This window comes from Ricinus communis, chromosome 6 (genome assembly GCF_019578655.1).
Source record: "Ricinus communis isolate WT05 ecotype wild-type chromosome 6, ASM1957865v1, whole genome shotgun sequence".
In the NCBI taxonomy this organism is placed as follows: Eukaryota; Viridiplantae; Streptophyta; class Magnoliopsida; order Malpighiales; family Euphorbiaceae; genus Ricinus; species Ricinus communis.
In genome coordinates, this window is record NC_063261.1 from 21,641,444 (window position 1) to 21,666,046 (window position 24,603).

Here is a 24,603-nt window from a genome sequence, read left to right on the forward strand (position 1 = left end):
TTTGTATCTTTTAGAAAGAAGAAACTAATTGTTAAATTTTCTGAATTGAAGATTTTCTTGAAAGAGAAGTTCTATAAGGTTTTTGATGTCTTATCTTCTCTTAAAATAAAGTTTCAAAATGATCGTTCAAGATTTGCTAATTCTGATTTTGGAGATAAAAATTCTCTGTAAATATATTATATACTTATTTTATACTTAATATAACTTCTTTATATTTAATATATATTTTTTACTGTTTGTACAGTTTTGCTATAAGATGATAAAGATGATTGTGAAAAAGATGATGATGAAGATGATAAAGATGATTGTGAAAAAGATGGTGATGATGATGATAGCCCTGATGAGGATAGGAATAATGTAGGTGATTCTTATGATGGCGGAGATGGTAAAGATGTTCAAATGGACAGTGATGGTAGTGATAAAAGAAATATTGATGATGATGAAGTTGAGAAAAATCGGACTGATGACCAAATAATGATGATAAAAATGTATTTTAATTTTGTTGCTTTTTATATTTTTATTTTTATTTTACTCTTTATTAATATTTTGTATAGTTATTTATTTTATATTCTTTTTACTCTATAATGATAAAATCTATAAAAACTCTAATAAAATAAGCTTCACATTCTTCATGATAATTGAGATTTTTTGTAAGAATGAGAACAAATCTTTTTATTTTTTATTTTGTTGCAAGAGATACTCTATTCCAGTTTGAAGATTGATAGAAAACTAATGTGATTTTGAATAGTTCTGTCTATTCGTGTTTTTTGAATAGCTTTCTTAAAACTTTTGATAGAGATTTTTGAAAAAAAAAAAAAGAGATTTGTTGAAGTTTTTGGAAAAGATTTGCTTTCTATATAAAGTACCGTATAAATGATATTTTGAAAACTTTATATAATATTTTTGAAAGATTTGTATTCCTACCATATCAATTATATTTCCTGTCATTTTCACATTGTTTCTGGAATTTTTTCAAAAGTGCAGGTAGTTTTCAATTTCCCCAACTAGGTCCATACAAAAGCCTGTAATCCAAATCCATAGACAAAGTTGAGCCCATCTCTCTTTTCTCACAAGAAACCAAACATGTATCATATGTAATGTGCTCTGTGTCTAATGTCTATCTTGTTCCTCTGCTGCAGTTTACAATACCCTCCACATAAATCCACCCAAAAGGAAACAACAGAAGACACCAACCAATCCAAACTCCAAAATTGATTTCCAAAGGGCCATATAAAGATGAGGTCTTTTTGGATTTTGGACACACAAAGTATATGCCCCTGGCATCTCCTTCTTATCCCCTTTCCTTTCCTCTCCCCTTTTAAAAGACAAAAACAAACACATTTCTCATTTTTGTGTTTAGCTTATTATAGCTATCATGGCTATGGCTAACACTGCTCCTCCAACAAATACCTTTTATTTCCTTCATCATAAAACCAGCACCATCACCACTGCATTCCTCTCCACTCCCACTTCCAAAACGCTCCCTTTCACCTTCTTTAGTAGTAAACCTCCTCTTCTGCTTTCTTCTTCTTCTTCTTCGCCACGTTCTTCTTTCCATATCACGCGCGTAACCACCGTTCCACTAGACTACGCGCCACCTGCTCCTGACTCTGATAATAATAACAATAGTAATAATGATAATGACATTAGCAGTTTCCATCAAGAAATTTCCCGCCTTAAATCACTCCGGTCAAACCTCGTTGACTCGAAATCGTTTAACCAAAAGCTATCAGTTCTTGATTCTGACTCGCGAGTTGTTTCCTTCTTCAATTCGCATCATAAAAACAGAGTTTCTAGAGTTTTTAACTCTCTTAATGTAGGCTTTCATGAGTTATATTTGCTCAAGTGTTTAGTTGCTGCTGGTCAACAGCATGTAATTAGTTTAGGGATTGAGTTCAGTGAGATGGAGACAGCTAGGAGTACGCTCAAAAGTGCATTTTATGCATTAGTGGATATGATTGAGAGGTTTGATTTTGGTAATGGTTTGCATAAGAGTAACAATTTGGACTTGAAAGAAGAGGAATTTGAGGATTTGAGAAAGTTATTAAAAACTTTGGATGAGATTGAACGGTTTTATGATTGCATTGGAGGTATCATTGGGTGAGTGATTTCTTGTTTTCTATACAATTTTGTTAATTTAAAAACGTTGATTGTTTTAATTGGTAAAATTCGCAGTTACGCTTTTCTTTTGTTCAAATGTCACTTGTTTTTGTGGTTTTGTTGGATGGAAAATTTGGCATAGTAATAATCTAATAAAGTCGCGACTTTGTATTTAGCAATGTCTAAGAATGCTTATTCGGGGATTCTTATAGCTCTTATACCAAATGTCATCGTATTATATTATTAGCTATATTACGGACAAGGCTACTTCGTAATGTCCGTAAACTGGAAGTTTTCCACTTACGAGAATGATTATTTGCAAATATTTTTCATTTGTCAGGTAACTACTGAAACTTTTATGAAAGCTTGATGTTGATTAATCAGTTTCATTTGAAAGATCTCTAGGTCTTGTGGCACATTAACGCCCTCTGATTTTTGGATTTAGGTTGCATTTGTTGGTGGTTATATTTTGAAATTGTTGGTCGGGGTGGAAAATAAAGATGGAGGATTTCTGTTTGAGCTTATAAAGTTACTTTAGCTCTTATTTACATGCCTTTTTCTCTATTTTATCTTCTCAACTCTCAAGTAATTTGTTTTAATCCATTCATTCAAACTCCATAATATGGGTTTTTGAAGTTTATGATATATGAACATTTTAAGTGGCATACTCGTCGCAGATATCAGATAATGGTGCTGGAGCTTCTTGCCCAGTCAACTTCTGACAAGCAAACTACGAATTGGTCCCGACATATACAAGAATCAATGGAATGCCAGTTCTTAGAAATTCATACACCTAATGTTGTTGACCTTTCAGAAAATGCTGAATATGCATGTCAAGCAGCTCTATGGGGAGTTGAGGTCAGTTCCTAAAAGTTATCATCTATTAATACATGACACATGCTTAAGTTGATGTAGAATAATAAGATCTTATCCTTTTAGGGTTTGCCAGATTTAGGAGAAATCTATCCTCTGGGCGGTTCTGCAGACCGGCTTGGTTTGGTTGATCCAGACACAGGTGAATGTCTTCCTGCTGCTATGCTTCCTTATTGTGGACGGACTTTATTGGAAGGTCTTGTAAGAGATCTTCAGGTATGACATCTCTAATTCATGAATTATGGACATATTTGTTCTTAATCTTTGTTAAAGAGAAAAGCTAGCGTATGGAACTGATGTTAATTGCATGTTGTTATAATGAAATCTATTTTCAATTTTGTGATTGCAAGGCTAGGGAATTTTTGTACTTCAAGTTGTATGGAAAACAGAGTATCACCCCTGTTGCAATCATGACAAGTTCTGCTAAGAATAATCATAAGCATATTACTTCTCTTTGTGAAAGACTTTGTTGGTTTGGAAGAGGTCGATCCAGTTTCAAACTTTTTGAGCAGGTTTTAATGATGATATATTATGTGCTTGCTTCTAATAATGTTTATTAGTTACTCTTAATTTCCTTAAGGACAAAATTTATTAATTGGCAGCCGCTTGTTCCTGCTGTTGATGCGGAGGATGGACAATGGTTGATCACAAAACCATTTGCACCTGTTTCCAAGCCTGGTGGACATGGTGTTATTTGGAAGCTTGCTTCTGACAAAGGTGTCTTTGAATGGTTTTATGCACATGGAAGAAAAGGTGCAACTGTTCGACAAGTGAGGTTAGCTACATTTAGCACCTTGAATTCCTCTTATCTTTTAGATTGTGGTGTCAAATGCTTATCTTTACATTGAACTGGACTCTGCAGTAATGTTGTGGCTGCTACAGACCTGACCCTTTTGGCATTGGCAGGGATTGGTTTACGCCATGGGAAGGTAGTTTCAGATTTAACATTCAATTTTTTATTTTTCTAATTTGAGTTGATCTGGTTGCTCTCTGCCTCTCTCCCACCATCTATGGACGTGCACGGAATTGATACTGATAAAATGGCATCTTGGGATAGTAATATTATTAGGAAACTTTAAATTAAGGGATCCAATATTGTTTTTAAATATAGCTTCACTCCATTTCTTTGCAGCAATGTCAAATATTTCGTCTTTATGTGGTTCAGATGCTCAAAGTAGAAAGAACAAGAATTTAATTTTTTTAAAAACATTGTTGGTGCTTATGCAAGTTGGCTATATTTAACGCAGCCTAATGGATTGGGGTGGTTGTATCTCATGTTATCGTTGATTAAGAATTTTATTAATTTTGTGGAAAAAAATCACCTCTTGTTTTATAAAGACTCCATGAACCCTAAATCTGTTTCAGCTTTTCTAACTCATTATGATAATTCTAGATGTGACAGTATTATAATTGTAAATGCCACAGAAACTGGGCTTTGCATCTTGTAAGCGTAACTCAGGGGCTACAGAAGGGATTAATGTCCTTGTTGAGAAGAAGACTCTTGATGGAAAGTGGGCTTATGGTGTGTCATGCATTGAGTACACAGAGTTTGAGAAGTTCGGAATCCCAAGTGGATCTTGTTCTTCTAACAGGTAAAAATTCATTTTTATAACTGAAGTTTTTATTTTGAAGTTATTCGTGTTTTAAATTGAACATGGGCTACATACATTTGGATCTCAATGAATATTTGATTTCCCTTATGCACATGTTTGTAAGCGGGAAAGCAGCACAAAATTGATATTGGTAACTCTAACATGTTACATTAGTTGCTATTACATATAATAGACTTAAATTCTGGCCTTGCGATTTTCCTTTACAATGATACATTACTTGGAGGACAGAATATTATATAAAGCGCTTGAAGGAATCTCAACGTTTTTCCCTTAAAATTGTAAGTTCTACTAGTATGGGGTCTATATTAATGGTTAGGGCATCTCTTTTTAGCTTGTATTATGAATGAATTATTGATGTGTATCTAACATTTTCTTTTCTCCATTAGTGTGTCTTCATTTTACCTTCGCTAATATGCCTATATAACTAGGTAGTCAGTACATCTTGCTTTTCACTCCATTATATATATGCATATATCAAGCTGAAAGTTCCAGTAGTGTACCATATCAACATTTTTCTTCTCTTGTGCAGTTTGCAGGCTGAGTTCCCTGCCAATACAAATATTCTATATGTGGATTTATCATCAGTGGAGTCAATTGCATCAAGTAATTCTGAAAAAAGTTTACCGGGCATGGTACTCAATACAAAAAAGCCGGTCATGTATATGGATCATTTTGGGAACCGACACAGGTATATGATTTTGCTCAAGTGGGATTTCATAATTGTTGTTCTGTACTTTTTATATGGGTGATGTCCTGCATAGGGGTATATCCTATGTTTTAAGTTTAGTAAAACAAATGTTACTTGGATAATTCTCTGCATCTCAGCCTTATCTTCAGTATTTCTCTGTTTATTATATGCACAGTTGTGACTGGCAAGTAATTTTGATGTACAACTAAAAAATCGTCATGCTTTGACTTTCAGCTTTAAGTATAGATGTTTGACTTTGTGGGCATATACATTGTGGAAAAGGAGGAAACATAGGGGAAATTATCTATGTAGGTACATAGTGTTAGGTATTTTATTTAAAAGCATTAATACAACAGGATTTTGGCAATTTGGATAGCCAAGCCTAGATCTAAGTATTGAGGACTTTTGTTTTCTCTAGCTTAAAGGTGATGTTCATTATCTACAAATTTGATATGGTGCTGGCACATACGCTTATATACATGTATATGTATTGTGGGCCAGGAGAGGGGAGAGCAGGACAGAGGAGTTGTTTTGACTTAACTGTATATTGATAAGGGTTACCATCTATCATGAGTTCATTTTTCTTTCAATATTCTGTTACTCCAGTAGATTGCATAAATGTATTTATGCTGATCAAGTATCTATTTAACTTGCAGCATCTCTGGTGGCCGGCTGGAATGCACAATGCAAAATATTGCAGATAATTTTTTAAATACCTATTTCTCCAGATGTTACCAGGGCGTTGAAGGTATAGCATTGTATTTTTTGCAACATGTTTATTTCATGTGACATTTATCATGTTGTTAAAATATGCTTGGCGATTTGTCTACAGATAATCTGGATACTTTTATTGTGTATAATGAACGAAGAAGGGTTACATCATCTGCTAAGAAGAAGAGACGACATGGAGACAATTCTTTGCACCAGGTAATATTTTTGTGTGATTGCAGTATCCTTATGTCAGTGGAAGCAACACAATCCAATATGGGTTCTTTTCTGTTTCTTGTTTTCAAATATTATATCTTAATTGTATCTTATTTCTCCATGGCTGTCAACATCTTTTTCTGAGTTTATAGTATTATTTTAATGTTGGTAAGATGATTCCTATTCTGAAATTGTTTACAAGGAGGGTGTACAGATCTCTGCAAGTTTTTAAATATCCTAGTCAAGTTCAATAGAACCAAAACTTCTCTCATACTTAATATTGAGTGATTAGATATGCATTTTGAAAAGAATTTCTTTGCCTCGAGCATGATCTCTCTCTCTTTCCCCCTTCTCTTTACTCGTATAGCTCACAATAAATCTGGGAACTGCCAAACTTTACTAATTTCTTCCTTTACTCGTTTATTTTACCATCAGAACCCTAAGTCCATTTCTTTTGCTATCCTATCCTTTTCCTTATATTGAACATCCAAACAACTTTTAATCTCTTTATTACGTAGCTGTGTCCCAGGAAACTCCATCCAGATTTTCATCCCACGCACTTGTCAAAAACTTAAATCATCAGGACTTTGGAAGAACCTTTTTTTGGCTGCTGCAAGAAAATTCCAACAACTAGAACCTGCAATCTTATTGCCAGATCTTTCTTTTACTCTCAGGGCCCAAAACATCAGTACAATCACCCATAGATCAAGTTTCATATACTGGTTTCTCAAGTTTGTGCTACATTAGGTTGTCTGTTTGGATATCCTTGGTTCCATGAATGGATTATTGTTGCATGTTTCAGTGGGTTTTGATTTTAATATTTAAATTGAGGATGGGATTCAGAATTGAAGACACCAAATTTCTGTTTAGGATTAAACTTGCAAGAGCGTCCATAATTTCGGCAATGGGACTTGTATTGCAACTTAACGTCAAGTTACAACTACGCTTACTAATTGTCTCGTATCATAGTTATTCTCCAATTAATTATTTTATTTCAAGTTTGGACTCATGTGCAGACCCCAGATGGTTCACTGCTGGATATCTTGCGGAATGCCTGTGATCTTCTTTCCCATTGTGATATTGAACTTCCAGAGGTATTTGGTTTAGTCCCATGTAGTATTAGCTTTCAAATGTCACTGTTAAATTGAGGTCAATATTCATGTTCTCTATCAATATTGCTGATGTTATTCATCACATTCATTTGCAAGCCTTGCAATATCTAATTACCTTTGAAGTCATACACTAATGGTTTCAATATATTATTCTCAGATTGAAGGTAACAACAGATATGTTGATTCTGGACCTCCATTTCTAATCTTTCTGCATCCTGCTCTTGGCCCACTTTGGGAGGTCACAAGACAAAAGGTAAGCCTATTATGGCTGGTTCTGTATTCCATAGTTTTATTCTGTACAAATTAGTCTTCAGTTACATTTCCAACATATAGTCCATCTTTAACAGTTAGTAGGCTTATTTAAACTTCCTTGGAGGCAGTTTGGCCTCTAGTCATTCAGTATACCGAGTTTCTTTCTCATGCATTTCTTGTAGCTGAATAGAAACTCCTCTTTTTCAAGGCAAATCCCTCTCCACCAAATTCTAATTAGAATTTTTCTGCTTCTTAGTTTAGTGGAGGGTCCATTTCCAGAGGCTCTGAGCTACAGGTTGAGGTTGCAGAGTTCTTGTGGAGGAACGTTGAGGTTATAATTTTTAAAATGATAGTCAATTTAGGCATGCAAATTGTTGCTCTTCTGTACTTATATTGTTTCCTTTTTGCAGCTTGATGGGAGCTTAATTGTTATTGCTGAAAATGCCATGGGGTCAACCAGGATCCATTCAAATGGTGAGCCCATATTGCAGTATGGGCACAGGTGTGAAATGATTGTGTGCATTGTTTCACATTGTTGAATATGTGATAATAAAATTGATTTGTCCTGATATCAGTTTGTTTGTCTAGGTGTGGAAGATGTAAACTGCAAAATATCAAAGTTCTTAATCAAGGGATAAACTGGAGTTCTGGAGAAAATGTGTACTGGAAACACAATGTACAGCGGTTCGAGGCATTTAAAATTATTCTGCATGGAAATGCAGAATTTGAGGCTAGCAACGTTACCATAGAGGTCAGATTGACAAACCAAACATCTATTCTACACAGGTTAAATTGATTGTTTCAAATTTTATGAAAAGGATATTATCTTGATAGCCAGGAAGCATTACATGCTAGGAACTAGGACTACTAGTAGATCTCCAGCTTTTAAGTTTTATTTAATGAAACCAATTAGTTAGTTTCTTTTTTTTCAAGTAACAACCATCTTCATTCACACATACATAGCTCTAGCAGCTGATGGCTGCAGTTCTCTAGCATTCTAGCATCAATTCACCAAAAGGGTTGTCTAAGTGGAATTTGGTTCTTAAAGGAATCAGTTGATCGACCATGAACCTTCCTCCTTATTCTGAAATTAATTGCTAACTTTGGGCTGGTTAGTCTTATCACTTGCTACTCTTGTTTTGCTTTATTTTCCTCTTTTTTATGTGTCAGGGAAATCAAGTATTTGAAGTTCCAGATGGCTACAAAATGAAGATCACATCAGGATATTCAGGTTTGTATACCAAATCTTTGTTACATTAGTTCCTAGCAACAACCTTTTGTGCCATTTAATGTACACACCAAAACATAAATATGTGCATGTGCGAACAGATGTATCATGTGTGTATGTTACTAGGGCTGTGCAATAGATTATTTGGTCAATACAGTCCAAAATTTTGGAATGAAGATAGCCAAAGTTAGTTTATTTACCGACCAAACTGGACCATTTTATTTACCAACCAAACTGAACCAAATTTCAACCAAACCAAGAAACTACTGAACCGAAAGAAAAACATAAGTTCCTTGGTTAATTTGGTATTTCTGAAATTTGCAATATCTCCAGAAATTTTGAGAGAAGATTGAGAATCAAACATGAAGTTATTAAACAAATGTTACTTCTCAAATTATGAACATAAGATTTTAGTCCCTACTTCCTAATTATCACTAACACAAAAGAAAAACAAAGATCCAAAAACACTAAAAGCATCTGGAATAAAATTACCAGTTTTACATCAAGTCCCAATATAATCAACTAGAATAACCTGCGAAATGTTCTTCTTTGCCGATTACCTTTGAAATATTCCTTTAACTTGGTTGAAATTACAATTAACTTTGAAATCTTCCTTTAACTTGGTTGAAATTACAGATAAAAAAATATTTACTCTTATCTTGCCCATGCTTTGCTTTAAAATCTTAAAGATAAGATAGAAAAGCTATTAGATGGATGAGCTGGTAGTATCAAGAAGAATTTGTAAACTGTAGATGAAGAGAAAATTTAAAGAGAAGTAGAAAAGGTGGGTGGAGAGACTTTTTAGTTTTGTTTAGAAAGTCCCAAAGGAATAAGGAAACAAGAAAGCTGATTCCCTTACCCCTCCAGTGTAAGAAACAATCTGTTAATTCGGCCTAATCCATTTTCAATTCTGAAAAAGGAAACTGAAATTGAAAACCAGTAATTTAAGAAAATAAGGAACCAAACTTACCCGGACCTAAATGTGAAAAGTTGAATCAAATTTAACCTAATTTCATCAGTTTTTGTTTGTTCTTCAATTTAAAATGAATAATGCTGGCCCTAATATGTTAAGTTTATGAGCACAAATGTAATGGTTATTTTTAATACCTCGTCTGGTATCTGTGAATGCATCCTAGATAACAAGCTGAATGAAACTTTATTCTCAACTCTGCATTCTTTTCTTCAAACAGGCTTGGATGTCCAGCTTAACACCATAGAACCGATTATGATGGATTCCGGAAGCTGGTTCTGGAACTACAAGCTAAACGGCACACACATTCTGTTGGAGTTGGTGGAGTTGTAATACATATATACCTTTAACATTGTTATGTGAATCATTGTTCACAATTTGCACCCGGAGCTCATGTTTGCATTATGATTGGTTGTAACATAAGTTAAGCCATATATATCTAGAAATGTTTTTTTTTTTTTTTGTACAAATATGTTAAGTTAGAGCCTTGTAAAATCTCTATGATCCCGGCTAGCTCGTATAATTTTTTTTCCTTCTGGTTGGAGCTATCAATGTAAATCCAGTATAGGAACACTGTAAACGGTTGAAGCAATAAAAATTATGCATTTCCTTTTGTTCCTGAAGTTCTTTCATTTTTATTTTCTTATTAGTATTGCAGAGACAAATTTCTGGGTGGTCTGAATTTTATCGACCGTGAACAACCCCGAATAAAGAACATGAACTGTGAGGGTGTTTGAGGCAAAACAGTATGAACTGTGAGGGTGTTTGAGGCAAAACAGTTTACCGAACATCCAAGCAGTCTAAAGCCATATATTGGATCCTGACCTGATGATTACTAATAGGGATTGCTGCTTTTGATTTGGTTTCAGGTTTGTTCATTTCAGGGTTTTGTTCTGAAAGACATGAAGCACCAAAACTCTGATTTAAAGCATCTTATTTGTCTAACTGCAAAGCTGCTCATGTACAAGATGACTTCAGGACATCCCAAAAAATGTAAATTATGAGCTTAAATTACATATCAACAATCGAACACAAGTATCATTTTTATGATTTCCACAAATGTGCACTTGCCCCTTTTGGGATTTTTCCTGCTCTCCTGTTATCCACCAGGATTGTGGCACCGAGAGCAGCACCTATTAAGTAATCTAAGCACTGCATCAGCTTTTCTTCTGGCTTTCAAAGACCCATCAGAAGACAAGCTCTGAAGAGAAGGAATACTCCGCGGGTTAATTAACAGACGTCTGGCAACCTCCTCTCCTCCATCTTTACACAGACCCAACAGAAGAGTTATAGAGTTCTCTTTCCCTTTGGTGGATCCGAATCTTAAGAGATCAATAAGAAGAGGCACCAGAACTCTGCTCTTCCTTATCTCTTCCAACCCTTCAGCACAGCCCAATAGTAGAGACAGAACTGCCAAGGCATCATCTGTTATGCCCGCCTTGTCATCTGTCAACAATCCAATTAGCAGAGGAACTGCTCCAGCAAGTACGACACTTGCCTTATTACCATTATAGACTGCAAGATTGAATAGTGCACTAGCAGCATCTCTTTTTCCGGCTGTTGTGCCTTCTTTTAATAGCCGAACCAAGGCTGGAATTGCTCTTGGACAAGCGCCAATAGTCACCTTACAGTCATTAAGCATCGACAGGCTAAAGATTGCTGCAGCTGCATTTTCCCTTGCCTCCATAGTGTTTCCTGATTCTAGGACATTTACTATGCTATCAATTGCTCCTGCCGCCATTATCAGAATCTTATTGTTGTCGAATATGGACAAGTTAAGTAAAGCTGTCACAGCATTTTCTTGAATTCTTGGATCTTTAGAACTTAGTAATATTACAAGAAATGGTATTGCTCCAGCCTCAGCGATAATCCTGCGGTTATCCATGCCAGTTTTCGCTAATAACCTGAGCTCATAAGCTGCCTGCCTCTGAATTTCAGGGGATCCCATTGCTAGTTTTCCCACCAAAAACTCAGCTGTCATTTTAACAGCATCAGAAGCAGCTTTCGTGGCAGAAATGTGATCAACAGCTCTGTCATAAATTTTCTTCTTGCTGTCGCTTCTCCCCAGTTGATCTGTAGTAGATGAATATGAATAATCTACTAATGGAATATTGTTATCTTGGCACCATTGATGCACTAGACTCTTTAGTGCATAATTAGGTATCAAAGCCATATGAATTAGTCTCTGCCCACTTTTAGGACAAGTATGATAACCTTCATTGATCCATTGAGCAATCGAATTTCGATCATAAGTATGCCCTGATGCTACTATCACTGGATCTTTCATCAGGTCAAGAGAAATGGGGCAACGAAATTCATCAGGAACATTCAGAATCTCCGAGTGAGAAGATGAAGAAACATCAAAGTTTCTATTATTCGCAGATGCAGACTGCTGTTTGAAATCTTCTTTGATCTTCTTAATCTCATCATCACTGAAAATCATGGACTTGGAATATGCAAGAACTGACATAAGATTGTTTATATTTGAAACAACAATTAGTCCTCCTGTTCCTGCCTGTTTCTGTGCTTCAACTCCCAGCTTCAGGATTTCTTCGTCGTAATCCAATGAACTTCTCAATCCAATGCTGCTAAAAACTTCTTTCACTTTGTCAGTATCAATGAATCCCTTGTTTTTGCTAATCTTTCCATTATTCCATGCCATTATCTGTAGAAGTTCTTCTCTTCTTTGAAGTTCTTTAGGATCAATTAACAAATCTACCCTCTTTGCTTGCTTGTGAAGTAGCTCAACCTGTTCTCTAGTATCTGCTGTTAAATTAAGCAAGCTTAAAGGTAGAATATCAAGTGCTCTACCCATCTCTTTCACCAGAACATAAAACTGATTTGACACCAATTCTGTCTGGACAAGACTCCAAAGACAGCTACCATCTTTGCATCCTTGAATCAAAAACTTCACTCTTTTAATAACAGAAAGAAGTTCAGTGAGGCACAGGATTGAAGATGGAGGTAGAGGAGTAGAATTTGTTTCTTGTAAATCTTCAAACAAAGAAGAAAGTAGCTTGATCCTTCTTATCATAGTTGAAATATTTCTGACCTGTAAGAATGGAAGATTATCCATTGAAGCAACTTCATTGGATAATAGAATCAGGGATTCCAGCAAAGAACCAGTCGGCAAAATACCTGAGGAAGAAGAAGAGGTCATGATAGGAGAAAGAGAAACAACATCCATGGCCAATGGCCTCTTCTTTACTATACTGTATGAGTTGGTTTTTATCTGTTCATTAATTTGTTATTATCAAATAACAAGTCCAAGTTGTAATTTGTTATTTAGATTACTTAGGTGGATTGTCTTCCATTGAAGAGGTTTCTTTAACTAAGAAAAGTATTTTAAGCAGTAGATTATTTGCATGGAAATTTGACTGCTTCCTCCTGTACAGTTAATACAAAAGACAAGAAGAAAAGCTGGTGGAAGTAGAATGAAGACTTGATGGGTTTCTGCCATTTGGAGGATTTTCCTTATTTAGCGGTATTTTTATTTTTTTTATTTCTTGTCTTTTTAAATATTCAAAAAGGAACCTTGTCAAACTTAGGTTTAGTTGCTTCAAGTTGCTTGGAAGACGTCAATATTTGAGTTCTAATCTATAATGTATGATTAGAAAATTCAGAGAAAATTAGGCACGATAAATTTTACTTATTATATTATCAAGCTTTTTCAGATTAGATAACGAAACGTTTACATGCGTACGATCTCTTAAAATCATGTTCTGTTTTAAGAACTGTAAACATGACAAAAACTGCAGATTGTTGAGCAGTGCAACGCCCACTAACAAACATGCATGGATCCCTTTACGTACATATGATACAGCAAATGAAAGTTATGTCTTAACAAAAGCCAATATATATATATATTTTGATGCATATATAAGGCACCTGACCTAATATTATGTTTAAATATTTCATTTTACCAGAAAGTTGTGTTGGACATTCTCGGGTTAACCTGTTAACAATGTTCCCTTTGTTAACGAAGATCTGATTTCAGGTCCTTTAGAGCAATAATTTCCTACCTATAAAGGAAATAAAGAATTCAATAAGTATATATGGCAATCATATTCATGCAAAGAGATATTAGAAAGAAAAAAACAAAGGTCGGAGCTAAAATAAATAAATAATTTAAACGAATAACCTTTCAATTACACACTATTTATACAATCTATTTTCTTAAAATAAATTAAATTAATTTAATCGTCGAAATGGTCTTACCGGTACATGAAGTGCGGACTCTAACCTTCCACTACAATAAATAATTTCACCTAATAGTTAATTTATAAAATAAGTAGGACCTATTTGAAAAAATTAATAATTCTTCCACAGCTAATAAGGAAATTGAAAATTCATTCAACAATTTTCATAATTTCTTAAATTTTACTGGCCAAAAGGCCAATTAAAACAAATCTAAAATGGGATATAAAACATGTAAGACAATATACATAAAACTATATCTTATAAGGACACAAAAACTTGAAAGAAAATACAATTATATTCATTTATTATTTCATAATGTTTCATCACAATTTATTTTCTTACATTTATATGATCATATCATGTTACTATTAATTTTTTTCTGTTTTCATATACTATGTTATATAATGATACATGTCTCAAATAATACCTCATATTATCAATAATATAATAATATATCAATCAGAAAATAATTTAATTGTTATTTTTTACTTATAAAAATTTGAAAAAAGAATATTAAGTTTGAATTTTCTTTTTATTACTATCTATATTTAGATAATTGTCCCTCTACACGGCAGTTAAATTTTTCTATAGAAGTTTCTTTGCCTTTATTCTTCTTCATTTTAATCCTTCATTCAAACATCAAAAAAGTCTATACCGAACAGAACGATTTTTAATAAATATTAATAAATTTTCTACCAACGCGGTTAACCTTTTTAAATAAAATTTTATTTTATGTACGTTTTAGATGTAATTATTATTTTGATTCTTGTTTCAAGATATAATTTTAAATTTCTATTAATAAAAATTTATATTTTTTCTTTAAAAGGAATAATAAAACAAAATCAATGTTTTCCTATCTTTCTTGAGGAATCACTACAATTGATTGTTAATTGCCAATAAATCGCAAAAGGGAGATTGCCGTTTTGGCAGGCTAAATGTTAAATATAATCAACAATATGCCAAAAAAGAAAAGCACTAATTTAATTAGTGAACTAAAAAAGAATTAATTTAATTATTGAACTTCAACCTTCCAAAATATAAAATGCCTTTTGAAAGGTTGCTATGTCCCTCAATTTGTGCTAAATCCAATCCAGAAAAAAGACCCTTTTTTTGCGCCAATTTAAAAAGAAGATATTCAGAAAGACTGATAGAATGTGCAATTTAATTGTCCAAACTTGCCTTTATGATAAAATATATTTGCAATTGCGTAGAACAAGGCCAAGAAGATTTAAAGAAAATGGAGATGGACCTTAGCTTCCCCAACATATATATATATATTGCCTTGTGTTCTACCAACTTGTACAGTTGTATTAATGATGAAAGAGGAGCAACTGCAATGAGAAATTTACATTGAGTATTATTGAAAATAATTTAAAAAAATTTATATAATTAAATATATAGAATTAATTATAATTAAACTAAGTTATAACAGAAATAAAATTTTAAAATAAATTCTATATTAGTAAATATATTTTATAATATTAAAATTTCTATTTTATCTTTTCTTTCTTATTTTCTTTTTCAAATAAGATAAAGTTCTTAATAGAATTTAATTTTTAATAAATTTTAACTAAATATAGACGACGGTAATTAGAGATAAACATTAAAAGAAATTAATGGGCAAGTGAATTTATAAAAATTCAGAGAATTTCAAAGTAATTTTAAGAGTTAATGAGGCGATTAATAAAGACTAGAGTTCATTTTATAAAAAAAAAAAGAAACAAAATTGAGAGCTTTAGAATGTGATTTTAAGGATCAATAAAGACTGTGATGAAATTTTATAAAAATGTAAAAATTATATTAATAAGGGGAGTTGTCCCAGTGAATCGACATTGGCTATGGGGAGTAAACATGCATGGGAAATAAATGTATTATTCACTAAAACAAGAATTTATTAGTTATATTTTCGTCACTTTATCCAATTGTGAATATTCATAAAAAAAATTATAAATATCCTCTCAAAAAAATTATAAATATATTTGTTAATTTTCAATAGTGTTGTTACTATTAAATTATAAATATATTTTTTTTATTTATAATTAATCAAGAATTCAAGATCTCCATTATTTAAAAATAAAAATACCATATATAACTAAAACTTAATTTACTCAAAGAGAAGGTAGGCTAAAGGAACTATTGACTAAATTCCTTCTATTCCTTTCGTTTTTTTTTTTTAGCATCTAAATTCCTTTAATGTATATATAAAAATTTTATCTTAAATATAGCCTCAAATTGATTAATTTATTATGTAAAAAATTTATAAAATACTATATAGAAATTAAAATCACCTAATGTAATCATGGAAAAACATATATAATTAACATTTAATATATGCAAAAGAAAGGTGGAATAAGAGATTTGGTCTTTTGAGATAACCTTAAGGTTAGCTCTTTTTTCAATCAAACTTCAATTAAACATATTAATTAATAATTGATCATTTAATAATTTATATTATTGACATATTAAAGTGAAATCTATAGGTGTTTAAATCTCAAAATGATTAAATGTGAATTAAATTAAAAAAATTATTTATTTCGAAATAATAATTTATTATGGGAGAATAATTGACCCATTTATTATATAGGTGTAAAATTTGTAATTCTTTTCTCTCTCTCTTCCTTTTATGATGTGTTTTGTCATGAAAACTTGACTTTTGGTGTTACTAAAACAATTATCTAAAAAGAAAAGAAAAAAGAGAAAAATAAAAATAAAATAAAAGTTGTCCTCTAATCAATACTCTATTCGGCCGGCCCATATTTTCAACTTCATCACCACTCTCTTTTCTTTTCTTTTTTAGAAAATATCACCAAATGAAAAATTAAAATTCTAAATTAAAAAAAAATATTAGTCTAATTAGAACCTCATGAGGGATTATTATTCAATATGATATATTAGAATTTCTTTTTTATTTTATTTATTTATTAATATTTAATAATTTATTGGCAGTTTAATTCGGATAATATTTTTCTATATTTATTATAAAAATAATATTTTTTTATTCTTATCTAATTAATATATGTAGCTAGTGAATATCCAGCTTTCAAATTAATTATTATTTTTAATTTTATTAAATATAAAAGTCAACTAAAATTGTTTTTGTAATTGATTATGACAAGTCAGATTTGAGCTTCAAATTTGAAGTTTCCAAAGTATAATTCAGCTTAGTTAAATTAAGGCCCACAGCCTGTGGTGTATGCTTACAAATTTGCTTACTTTTGAGTTTTTGAGGGAGAGTGGTATTGGAAAAGGATGGGGCATTAAGACAAAGTGGACCTCATACAGGACCATTATCATCACTGTCCCTTCCACACAAAAATATGTTTGAAGTGACATTTTCTTTTCTCTTTGATTTGATTTGATAGATAAATACATCAATATTTATTATCAAAGACCCACCATTTTTCTCTTTGCTTCTTTTTTTTTTTTTTTTTGAAAATTCTTTTTCATTACATATTCAATTAGTTAGAAAATAGTTTGAATATCACATTAATTTGTTAAATTCTAATATTTTTAATGGGGTCTCTTGGTTAATTTACTAAATATAAAAATCAATCATTAATTATTAATAGGGAGAAGGAGGAGTAAATACCATTATAGCAATTTATCTACCTAATCATAGTTTTATGAATTCAATTTGGAAAATGAAAATTATCAACCAACTATATACAAATTACAATACTTTATCATAATATGAATACAAATTTCTTCTAAGAAGAATCCAATGGAATATGTTAAAAACATTGAGTGTGAGCTGGAGTTGATAGGTAAGCACTTCACTTCATTCTTCTAAGTGGACTGAAAGGCTTTTTTTTTTTTGTATAGGAAGAAATCTAAGCTATGACTAGTCTTCTCCAATAGTACTTAAAAGCCAAGTTTTTTCTAATTTGGGCTAAATTTCAAAACTGATTAGACATAACATAACAGAATACACAAATAATTCAAATGAAAACATGAGAAGAAAAATAAATAACCTTAAATCAACACCAAATAAATAAATTTCCTTATATGTAATGACATAATTTATGATTAGACAAGGAAATGCTTCTTTTTTTTTTAATAAAAATAAAAAAAAAGAATTCTTAAGAGATTGAGAAAGAAACAACCCAAGAATGGTGTTACAGTGATACATTTTCTTTCAGTGGCTCCACTAATTGATATTAGATTCCTAACTGGTCTTTTCAATTTTATTTTATTTTATTTTTCTTTCACCTTCTAAGTTTCAATCTTGTGGATAGGGACCAACTTTCTTGAAGGGGTTGTTTTGCTTTTTTTTTTCTTGTTAAGTTTCTTTTCTTTTTCTTCAATGAAGTGCTATGAAATATCCCATTGATGAACACTATCATGTCCCTTCTGAAATCACCAATGCATCCATTTGTTGCCCCCCATATTCAATTATTTTGGACCCTTCCCCACTTCTTCCCTTGAAAAATAAGGTAAACTTCTTCTTCTTTTCTTTTTTTGTAAAACAATATACTCACTTTTTTGTTATTTTTAGTATGTTTTTCTTCAACTTTCTTAGCATATTATTTTTTTTTGTTAAATTTGGAAAAATATAAATTTTGTTAGCAAGGTAGAATATAAGTTAATAACTAGTACTACTACAATTATAAATAGTGTAGGTCAAAACATTCTATTGATAAGAGAGTCATGTCAAAAGAATTCTTCTTATGCGAATATTGATTGGATTTAAACAAATTCATTTATTTTATGTTGAATTTATTGATTTACTTCATTAAATGAGAATAGATAGAAATCAAACTTTATCATACAATATCACATAATTATTCCATAAAGAACTTAAACTATTAAATCAGACTGTAAGAATAATTTTATATCTCTGACAAGTAAAAAAAATCTAAATTCAATTTGTCTTCTTAATATATATTTTTTCACATCATTACAACAAAAAATAAAATAAAAATTGAGTCTGTTATTTATCACTAATTTTCAATATGGTGTCTCATTACCTCCTTATGCTTTTTGGCAGCATCCAAGTAATAATTAGCAAACATATGAAAAGAATTAGATTTTGCCATTAAGTAAAAATAAAAAATAACAATTCTGAAAACAAATGGCCCATGCAGGTCTCGAACCTGCGACCTTCGCGTTATTAGCACGACGCTCTAACCAACTGAGCTAATAGGCCAATGCCTATTCAACTGCTTTCCTATGAACTTTATTTTCTTTTCTTGGCAAAAGCCTTATTATATATATATATGATAATTAGATAGGAAAGAAAGATGTACAACTTTGAAAGCTAAATAAATTGGTGGATGTGATATATGAGGGGAAAATGAGGAGTAACGAGCCACGTTCAAGTTCATCATGCGCAGCCTGCAAGTTCTTGAAAAGAAGATGCATACCGAATTGTATATTTGCACCCTATTTCCGATCCGATGAGCCCAAAAAGTTTGCAAGAGTACACAAGATTTTTGGTGCTAGCAATGTCAGCAAGATCCTGATAGAAGTTCCTGAAGAGCAACGTGAAGACACTGTCAATTCTTTAGCTTATGAAGCTGAAGCAAGGCTTAGAGATCCTGTCTATGGTTGCATTGGTGCTATAGCTTTGTTGCAGAGAAAAATGGTTGAGCTACAAGTTGATCTTGCCATTGCCAAAGCTCGTCTAGCTCGATATACTGCTATTTCTTCTTCTTTTTCTTCTGCTAGTACTGCTTCTATCTTGAGTGATCGCAGTAGTTTGGCAGCTTTCAATGAATTTCCTGCTTGTGGTGGCATGGTTGTTGACAGTTTTAGTCAGACTTCATCTGAGCTTAGCCAAGATCGAGTCGTCAATGATTTTAGCCAATTCCCATATATATTTTGATATTTTTTGTACCTGTTCTCCCCTTTCTGTCAAATACCCTTTTCTTCTCTCTCCATTGTTAATGATGATTTCAAGAATTTGGCCTTCAGTTTATGTTTTTCCAATCAAGAATTCTATGGGAAATTCTCTGGATAAGTGAGATTTCTTCTATGGTAGCCACAGCTGGATGATGGCAATTTTCTTCAATCTAGTCCATGATGTGTACTTTTCTTTTTATGCATTGTTTAATTGGGTATTTGCATAGATCATAAACCACCAGGATTACTTCAAGGTTGAAGGTTTTGTTATTTCCATTCATTTCTTAGATACTTTATTGTACTGGTAGGCAAGGATCACATGCAATAGTACAGTTGCACTATAACTAAAATTCACAAAAGCCCTCGAGTACCCTGCAATAAGAGCATTTGGTTAATGATGTTTCCAACCCCACAAGAGACCATACCCTTTATCTGGTGCATTGCGAATCCAATGATATATCCATATACATATGCATTCAACCTCACAAGGCTATGCCAACCTTATAGTGAAATGTAGTGATCATTTAAACAATAGTCCAGTGGCCAAATACTTCCCAGCAAAGTTTAAATCTTTGCTTCCTTCACATTGGACACTTGCACAAAAGTATGATTGAATCAGAATTCAGAGTGCTGTTACCTACGCAAACTCCAACTTCTGCTTTGACCTGAGAACTCAGTTAAGTTTTATAGCAGTGAACAGATGGATGTAGAAAGTGAAAGGTCACATTTATCTATTTGGTTGCCGTTTAGACAACGACCATTTGAATAGGAGACAAATCCAATCAGCATCACCTTTATTCAGATACAATCTAATAACATATTCATCGCTTGAAGAACACTAAGATGCCTAAGAATGTAAACATGGGTTACAGTTCTAGATACATAATTTGTAGTAGGAATAACATAATCATTTATACTGAATAATGCTACAACAATACATACACTGCACACTAACCATCTACAGAAGCTTCAAAGCTAAATCTGTAACATAATAGCATTCGGATGATGTGACAGAAAACTTCCAGTCTTCAGCTAGTGATCAAAAGAGGCTTTTCGTGAAGATTGGCAGATGGTAGCACACCTTTAGAATTGAATGTGACCCCATTTACAACTTCTTCCCTGTTCAAAGCATCCACAATTTGTCAAGTGCTTACTAGACCTTACGTGGAACACTAACTTAAGGCAGTACCATTAGTTTTCACATAGGCATTACAAGAATAACACTGAGCAATCTTTACAGAACCAACTATAAGAACAGACTGGAGATAACAATAATGTAAAGGGTAATTGAGCCACCATAAATCTTGGTCAGAGGCATACATGCCGCGACCCGCAAGCACATGCATGTCTATGATGGTTAGTGTGAGTATGTGCAACTTGAAGCCATTATAGGGGCGTATGTGGGTCGGATTGGGTCGCTAAGGATAACATTCTAACCCAAACCAAATATATCAGCAAAAACCACTATATCTATATTGCAGCATACCTCATAGATCACTCAAAATTTGAGAACAAAGGACATTCAAACTTTTTTATTTTATAACACTGAAGCATTACCAATTACCAAGCCTATGCAGAAAATGCTAAATTTAAGTCAACCATGAGCAGTGCAGGTAAGCACAATCTCATCATGTACCCTGAAGCACAAAGATCAAACGCCCTCCTCGTACTTGCACCATCTCAGTTCAACCCTTTTCGTACTTCCATGTCCCAGTAAAGGAAAACTCTTGAAGCTTGCAATTATCACATCATTTTCAAAACTTCCCCAAAGTAAAGAATGAAAGAAAAGAAAGAGAATGAGAGCAAAGATACACCATCGCCTACTTCTTTCAAACAACATCCCTAGTGAAGAACGTAGAAGGAATTGCAATGAAAAATATTTCAAATTACTTTGTTCCTTCAGTGACTTACACCTCATAGTACATCCATTTACAGTTTTAAGGGAAAAACTCTTGCCTACAGCCTACTACAATTGTATTACACCGGACCATTAGATGAGTGATACTTAAAGATTCGTTATAAAATCTAAGATACATGTCACCTTTTCATTGCCCAATATAACAGTCACGATATAAGTCAGTCATCTATTGGTTGAATGCAGTACACCTAGACTAGGTAAGTCATTCCCTTTAAGAAGACTCCCATCAACTTTACCGTATGATGGCAAAGGAGCTTGACAAACTAAAATAAAACTAAAATCTCCAGAACATAAATAAGTATAGGACTTGAACATGAATAAAACCAACAATAGTAATCTGTATGCTCATAAGATTATAAGTAATCTCACAAATTGCCCAACAAATATATCATCCAACAAGCCGAGTTGCAGAATAAATCACTTCCTTTGAGAAGCTATTTAAAACAACAATCAAGCCAAGATTATGAACAGCACATTCACATCTAATTGCATACAATTCAATCAAATTTAACAGTAATAACAGTAAAGAACCTGGAGTAGAAGAGGCATATTTGGCGCGCTTTAATGCCTGTTTTTCGAGCTCCAATTGAGCATCCATAAACAAATTCAACCTCTCAAACTCAACTTCTTTAGTAAACTCCATTCTCTGTTTCTCTAATTCAAACATTTGTTGCTGTTTAGAACTCTCAATTCTCTCATATATCTCTCCAAATTTCAATATCGCTCTCGCTAATTCTCTACACGCAGCTCCATCTGAACAATCGACATCCTCCATTCTATGCTCTTTCTTTATTACTCTCTCATCAAACCCTACATCCTCCTCCTCCTCATGAAAGGACGTCGTCTCTGTAGAGGAGTAAACCGCTGGCTTTCGTTTAACAGTCAAAGTAACGGCGTTAGGTTTTCTTTTGGTAGGATGGTTGTTAACACCGACGAGTGAATCTAAACGATAATAAAACGGCCATTTTGACGGAGGTGGTTTAGCTTTTTCGATTTTGTACTTTTTTTTTAAAGTGTCGATTCGGTTCTTGCATTGGATGTCAGTCTTTTTTGGTTTGACGCCGTTTTGACGGGAATTAACAGCGTCGGCGACTTCTTTCCAGTCTTTTTGACGGAGATTCCCGCGGTTTAGATTAACGTAACGATCTCCCCATGCTTCGATTAATGTTTCTGTAGCGCCTTCGCTCCAACAGTCTTCGCGGCCGCCGCCGGCGCGGCTGTGGTGGAGAATGATGGACCAGGTGGCGGGGTCCATGTGAAGGAGGGAGAGAAAGGAAAAGTGCTAACGTGCGCCGGAGGGGAAGGGGGTGTAGGATAAGACAGGAAAACAATCGGGCTGTTGAGAAAGAGAGGGGAGAAACGGGTAAGGTAGCTGGGCCTGGGATGATGATTGCCGTGCATCGTGACCGGCGGTGACGTCAGCTCTCCCGTTATTGGTGTTTGTTTGGACGGGGATATGACTTTTTTAAGGCTGTGTTTTTCGTTTTACTTACTACATTACATTATCATCTTAAAATCCATTTCTTTTCCTTTTCCTAAAAAATAATTATTTTTTAAAATTGAATAATATAAAAAAATATAAATTAATTTTCAAAATCCGCATAATTATCCTTAAAAACACTCAAAATGAATTTGATATTAGGCAAATTAGATGAAAATTCAAGCTGTTAATATTCTAAAATTCATTCGAGTCTTATTAAACTTACATTTGGCAATCTAAAGAAATTAGATAAAAATAAATTGAAATAAATCAATGTTATTATTTGAATATATTTATAGCTAAAATTAATATTTATTTTATACAATTACATTTTTAATTTCTGTTCTAATTTAATAACTAACAATTTTAAAATTCTATCCGTTCAACTTTAATCAATTTTATTAATTTTAAATTATCAAATTTTTTATTAAATTAAATTCAAACTAAGTAATTTTTATATTTTCTTACCTTAGAAAGTGATCTATTTTAAAACTACTTAATAATTGAATTTATTGAATGTTTGTATTAATTTTAAAATTTTAGAACAATTTAGTACTTTGATGTGTCTAATTTAGTACTTGCAAGTGCACGAACCGTTCATATAGTGAGGGTAAGTTCACTACGAGACCAATCTTTCAAGGAATTATGAGGGCATTTATTATAAAAACTAATTATCAATACAAAACAATAAAAGTAAATCTAAACACTCTAAATCAGTATGTTGAGAGGATAATATTTATAAAATAAAATAACAAAATAATAAATAAATATGCAATGAAAATGTAAATGTTTATGATTTGAAATTATATGCTAAAGACAATATTTATTCTAGCCATTTATTTAGTAATCTCTTTATTTTACTTTAAGTCTAGATCTAATGAATGAGACGGTGATATGTCTTTTTCCTAAGTCACTCAAGCTAATGATGCAACCTAGGTTTCTTATACCAACATAGATAGGTTTCTTATACCAACATAGATCAAAGTATAGATGATGTTTCTAATACTTTTAATCTAAAGATTTTCATAATAAATATTACTACTAAATTAATATTGATGGTCAACCAATAATAATAGATGAAACTAATACATATATGAAGATAAATAAATCATTCATTATAAATAATAATATTCATGCAAAAGTAAAAAGACTAAACTAAATATTTATAAAAATTAGTCACATATTTAACCCAATGATCATGGTATTAAATAGAGAGATATAAAATAAGATTGAAAATTAAAACTTTCTCTAGATTCAAAATTTCTTCAAGTAGGCAGATAATTAGTCATCACTCTCCACTTTTTTAAAAGCTCCTTAGATATTAAAAAGAGTAATGAAAACTAAACTAAAGTGTTTATGGAAGAACTATATAGAAAATAATGGTGGACAATAGCATATAGGAAA

The 24,603-nt window shown here is 32.5% G+C and overlaps 4 protein-coding genes and 1 non-coding gene across 5 annotated transcripts; 2 read left to right on the forward strand and 3 right to left on the reverse strand.

The window, feature by feature from the left end:
* The first annotated feature begins 1,178 nt into the window (after positions 1 to 1,178).
* On the forward strand, positions 1,179 to 10,383 carry LOC8265384 (UTP--glucose-1-phosphate uridylyltransferase 3, chloroplastic). Its single transcript, XM_002528277.4, has 17 exons — positions 1,179 to 2,100; positions 2,778 to 2,958; positions 3,040 to 3,189; positions 3,324 to 3,485; positions 3,576 to 3,748; positions 3,836 to 3,902; positions 4,399 to 4,565; positions 5,116 to 5,274; positions 5,931 to 6,022; positions 6,107 to 6,201; positions 7,215 to 7,292; positions 7,468 to 7,563; positions 7,819 to 7,893; positions 7,973 to 8,064; positions 8,151 to 8,313; positions 8,733 to 8,793; positions 9,981 to 10,383. Exons 1-17 carry the CDS (start codon positions 1,376 to 1,378, stop codon positions 10,091 to 10,093), a joined length of 2,649 nt encoding a protein of 882 aa, XP_002528323.2. The 5' UTR covers positions 1,179 to 1,375; the 3' UTR covers positions 10,094 to 10,383.
* Positions 10,384 to 10,665: 282 nt separating this feature from the next.
* Positions 10,666 to 13,640, reverse strand: LOC8265708 (U-box domain-containing protein 1). The gene has a single exon (XM_002528276.3). The coding sequence runs from the start codon at positions 12,945 to 12,947 to the stop codon at positions 10,860 to 10,862; it is 2,088 nt and encodes a 695-aa protein (XP_002528322.1). The 5' UTR covers positions 12,948 to 13,640; the 3' UTR covers positions 10,666 to 10,859.
* A 5,392-nt stretch (positions 13,641 to 19,032) lies between these two features.
* Positions 19,033 to 19,106, reverse strand: TRNAI-AAU. The gene has a single exon. It is a non-coding gene; the product is annotated as a tRNA-Ile (tRNA).
* A 74-nt stretch (positions 19,107 to 19,180) lies between these two features.
* LOC8265382 (LOB domain-containing protein 21) lies at positions 19,181 to 20,075 on the forward strand. The gene has a single exon (XM_002528275.4). It carries the CDS (start codon positions 19,254 to 19,256, stop codon positions 19,782 to 19,784), a length of 531 nt encoding a protein of 176 aa, XP_002528321.1. The 5' UTR covers positions 19,181 to 19,253; the 3' UTR covers positions 19,785 to 20,075.
* Positions 20,076 to 20,567: 492 nt separating this feature from the next.
* LOC8265381 (trihelix transcription factor ASIL2) lies at positions 20,568 to 23,215 on the reverse strand. Its single transcript, XM_015724839.3, has 2 exons — positions 22,251 to 23,215; positions 20,568 to 20,920 (listed from the first exon to the last, which is right to left on the reverse strand). Exons 1-2 carry the CDS (start codon positions 22,972 to 22,974, stop codon positions 20,907 to 20,909), a joined length of 738 nt encoding a protein of 245 aa, XP_015580325.1. The 5' UTR covers positions 22,975 to 23,215; the 3' UTR covers positions 20,568 to 20,906.
* Between the last annotated feature and the right edge of the window lie 1,388 nt (positions 23,216 to 24,603).

Coding starts and splice junctions, on each gene's coding strand:
- LOC8265384 (XM_002528277.4), top strand. CDS start 1,376: ATGGCTATGGCTAACACTGCTCCTCCAACAAATACCTTTTATTTCCTT. Junction 3,190..3,323: donor GTCTTGTAAGAGATCTTCAG/GTATGACATCTC, acceptor TGTGATTGCAAG/GCTAGGGAATTTTTGTACTT. Junction 8,314..8,732: donor CTAGCAACGTTACCATAGAG/GTCAGATTGACA, acceptor TTTATGTGTCAG/GGAAATCAAGTATTTGAAGT.
- LOC8265708 (XM_002528276.3), bottom strand. CDS start 12,947: ATGGATGTTGTTTCTCTTTCTCCTATCATGACCTCTTCTTCTTCCTCA.
- LOC8265382 (XM_002528275.4), top strand. CDS start 19,254: ATGAGGAGTAACGAGCCACGTTCAAGTTCATCATGCGCAGCCTGCAAG.
- LOC8265381 (XM_015724839.3), bottom strand. CDS start 22,974: ATGGACCCCGCCACCTGGTCCATCATTCTCCACCACAGCCGCGCCGGC.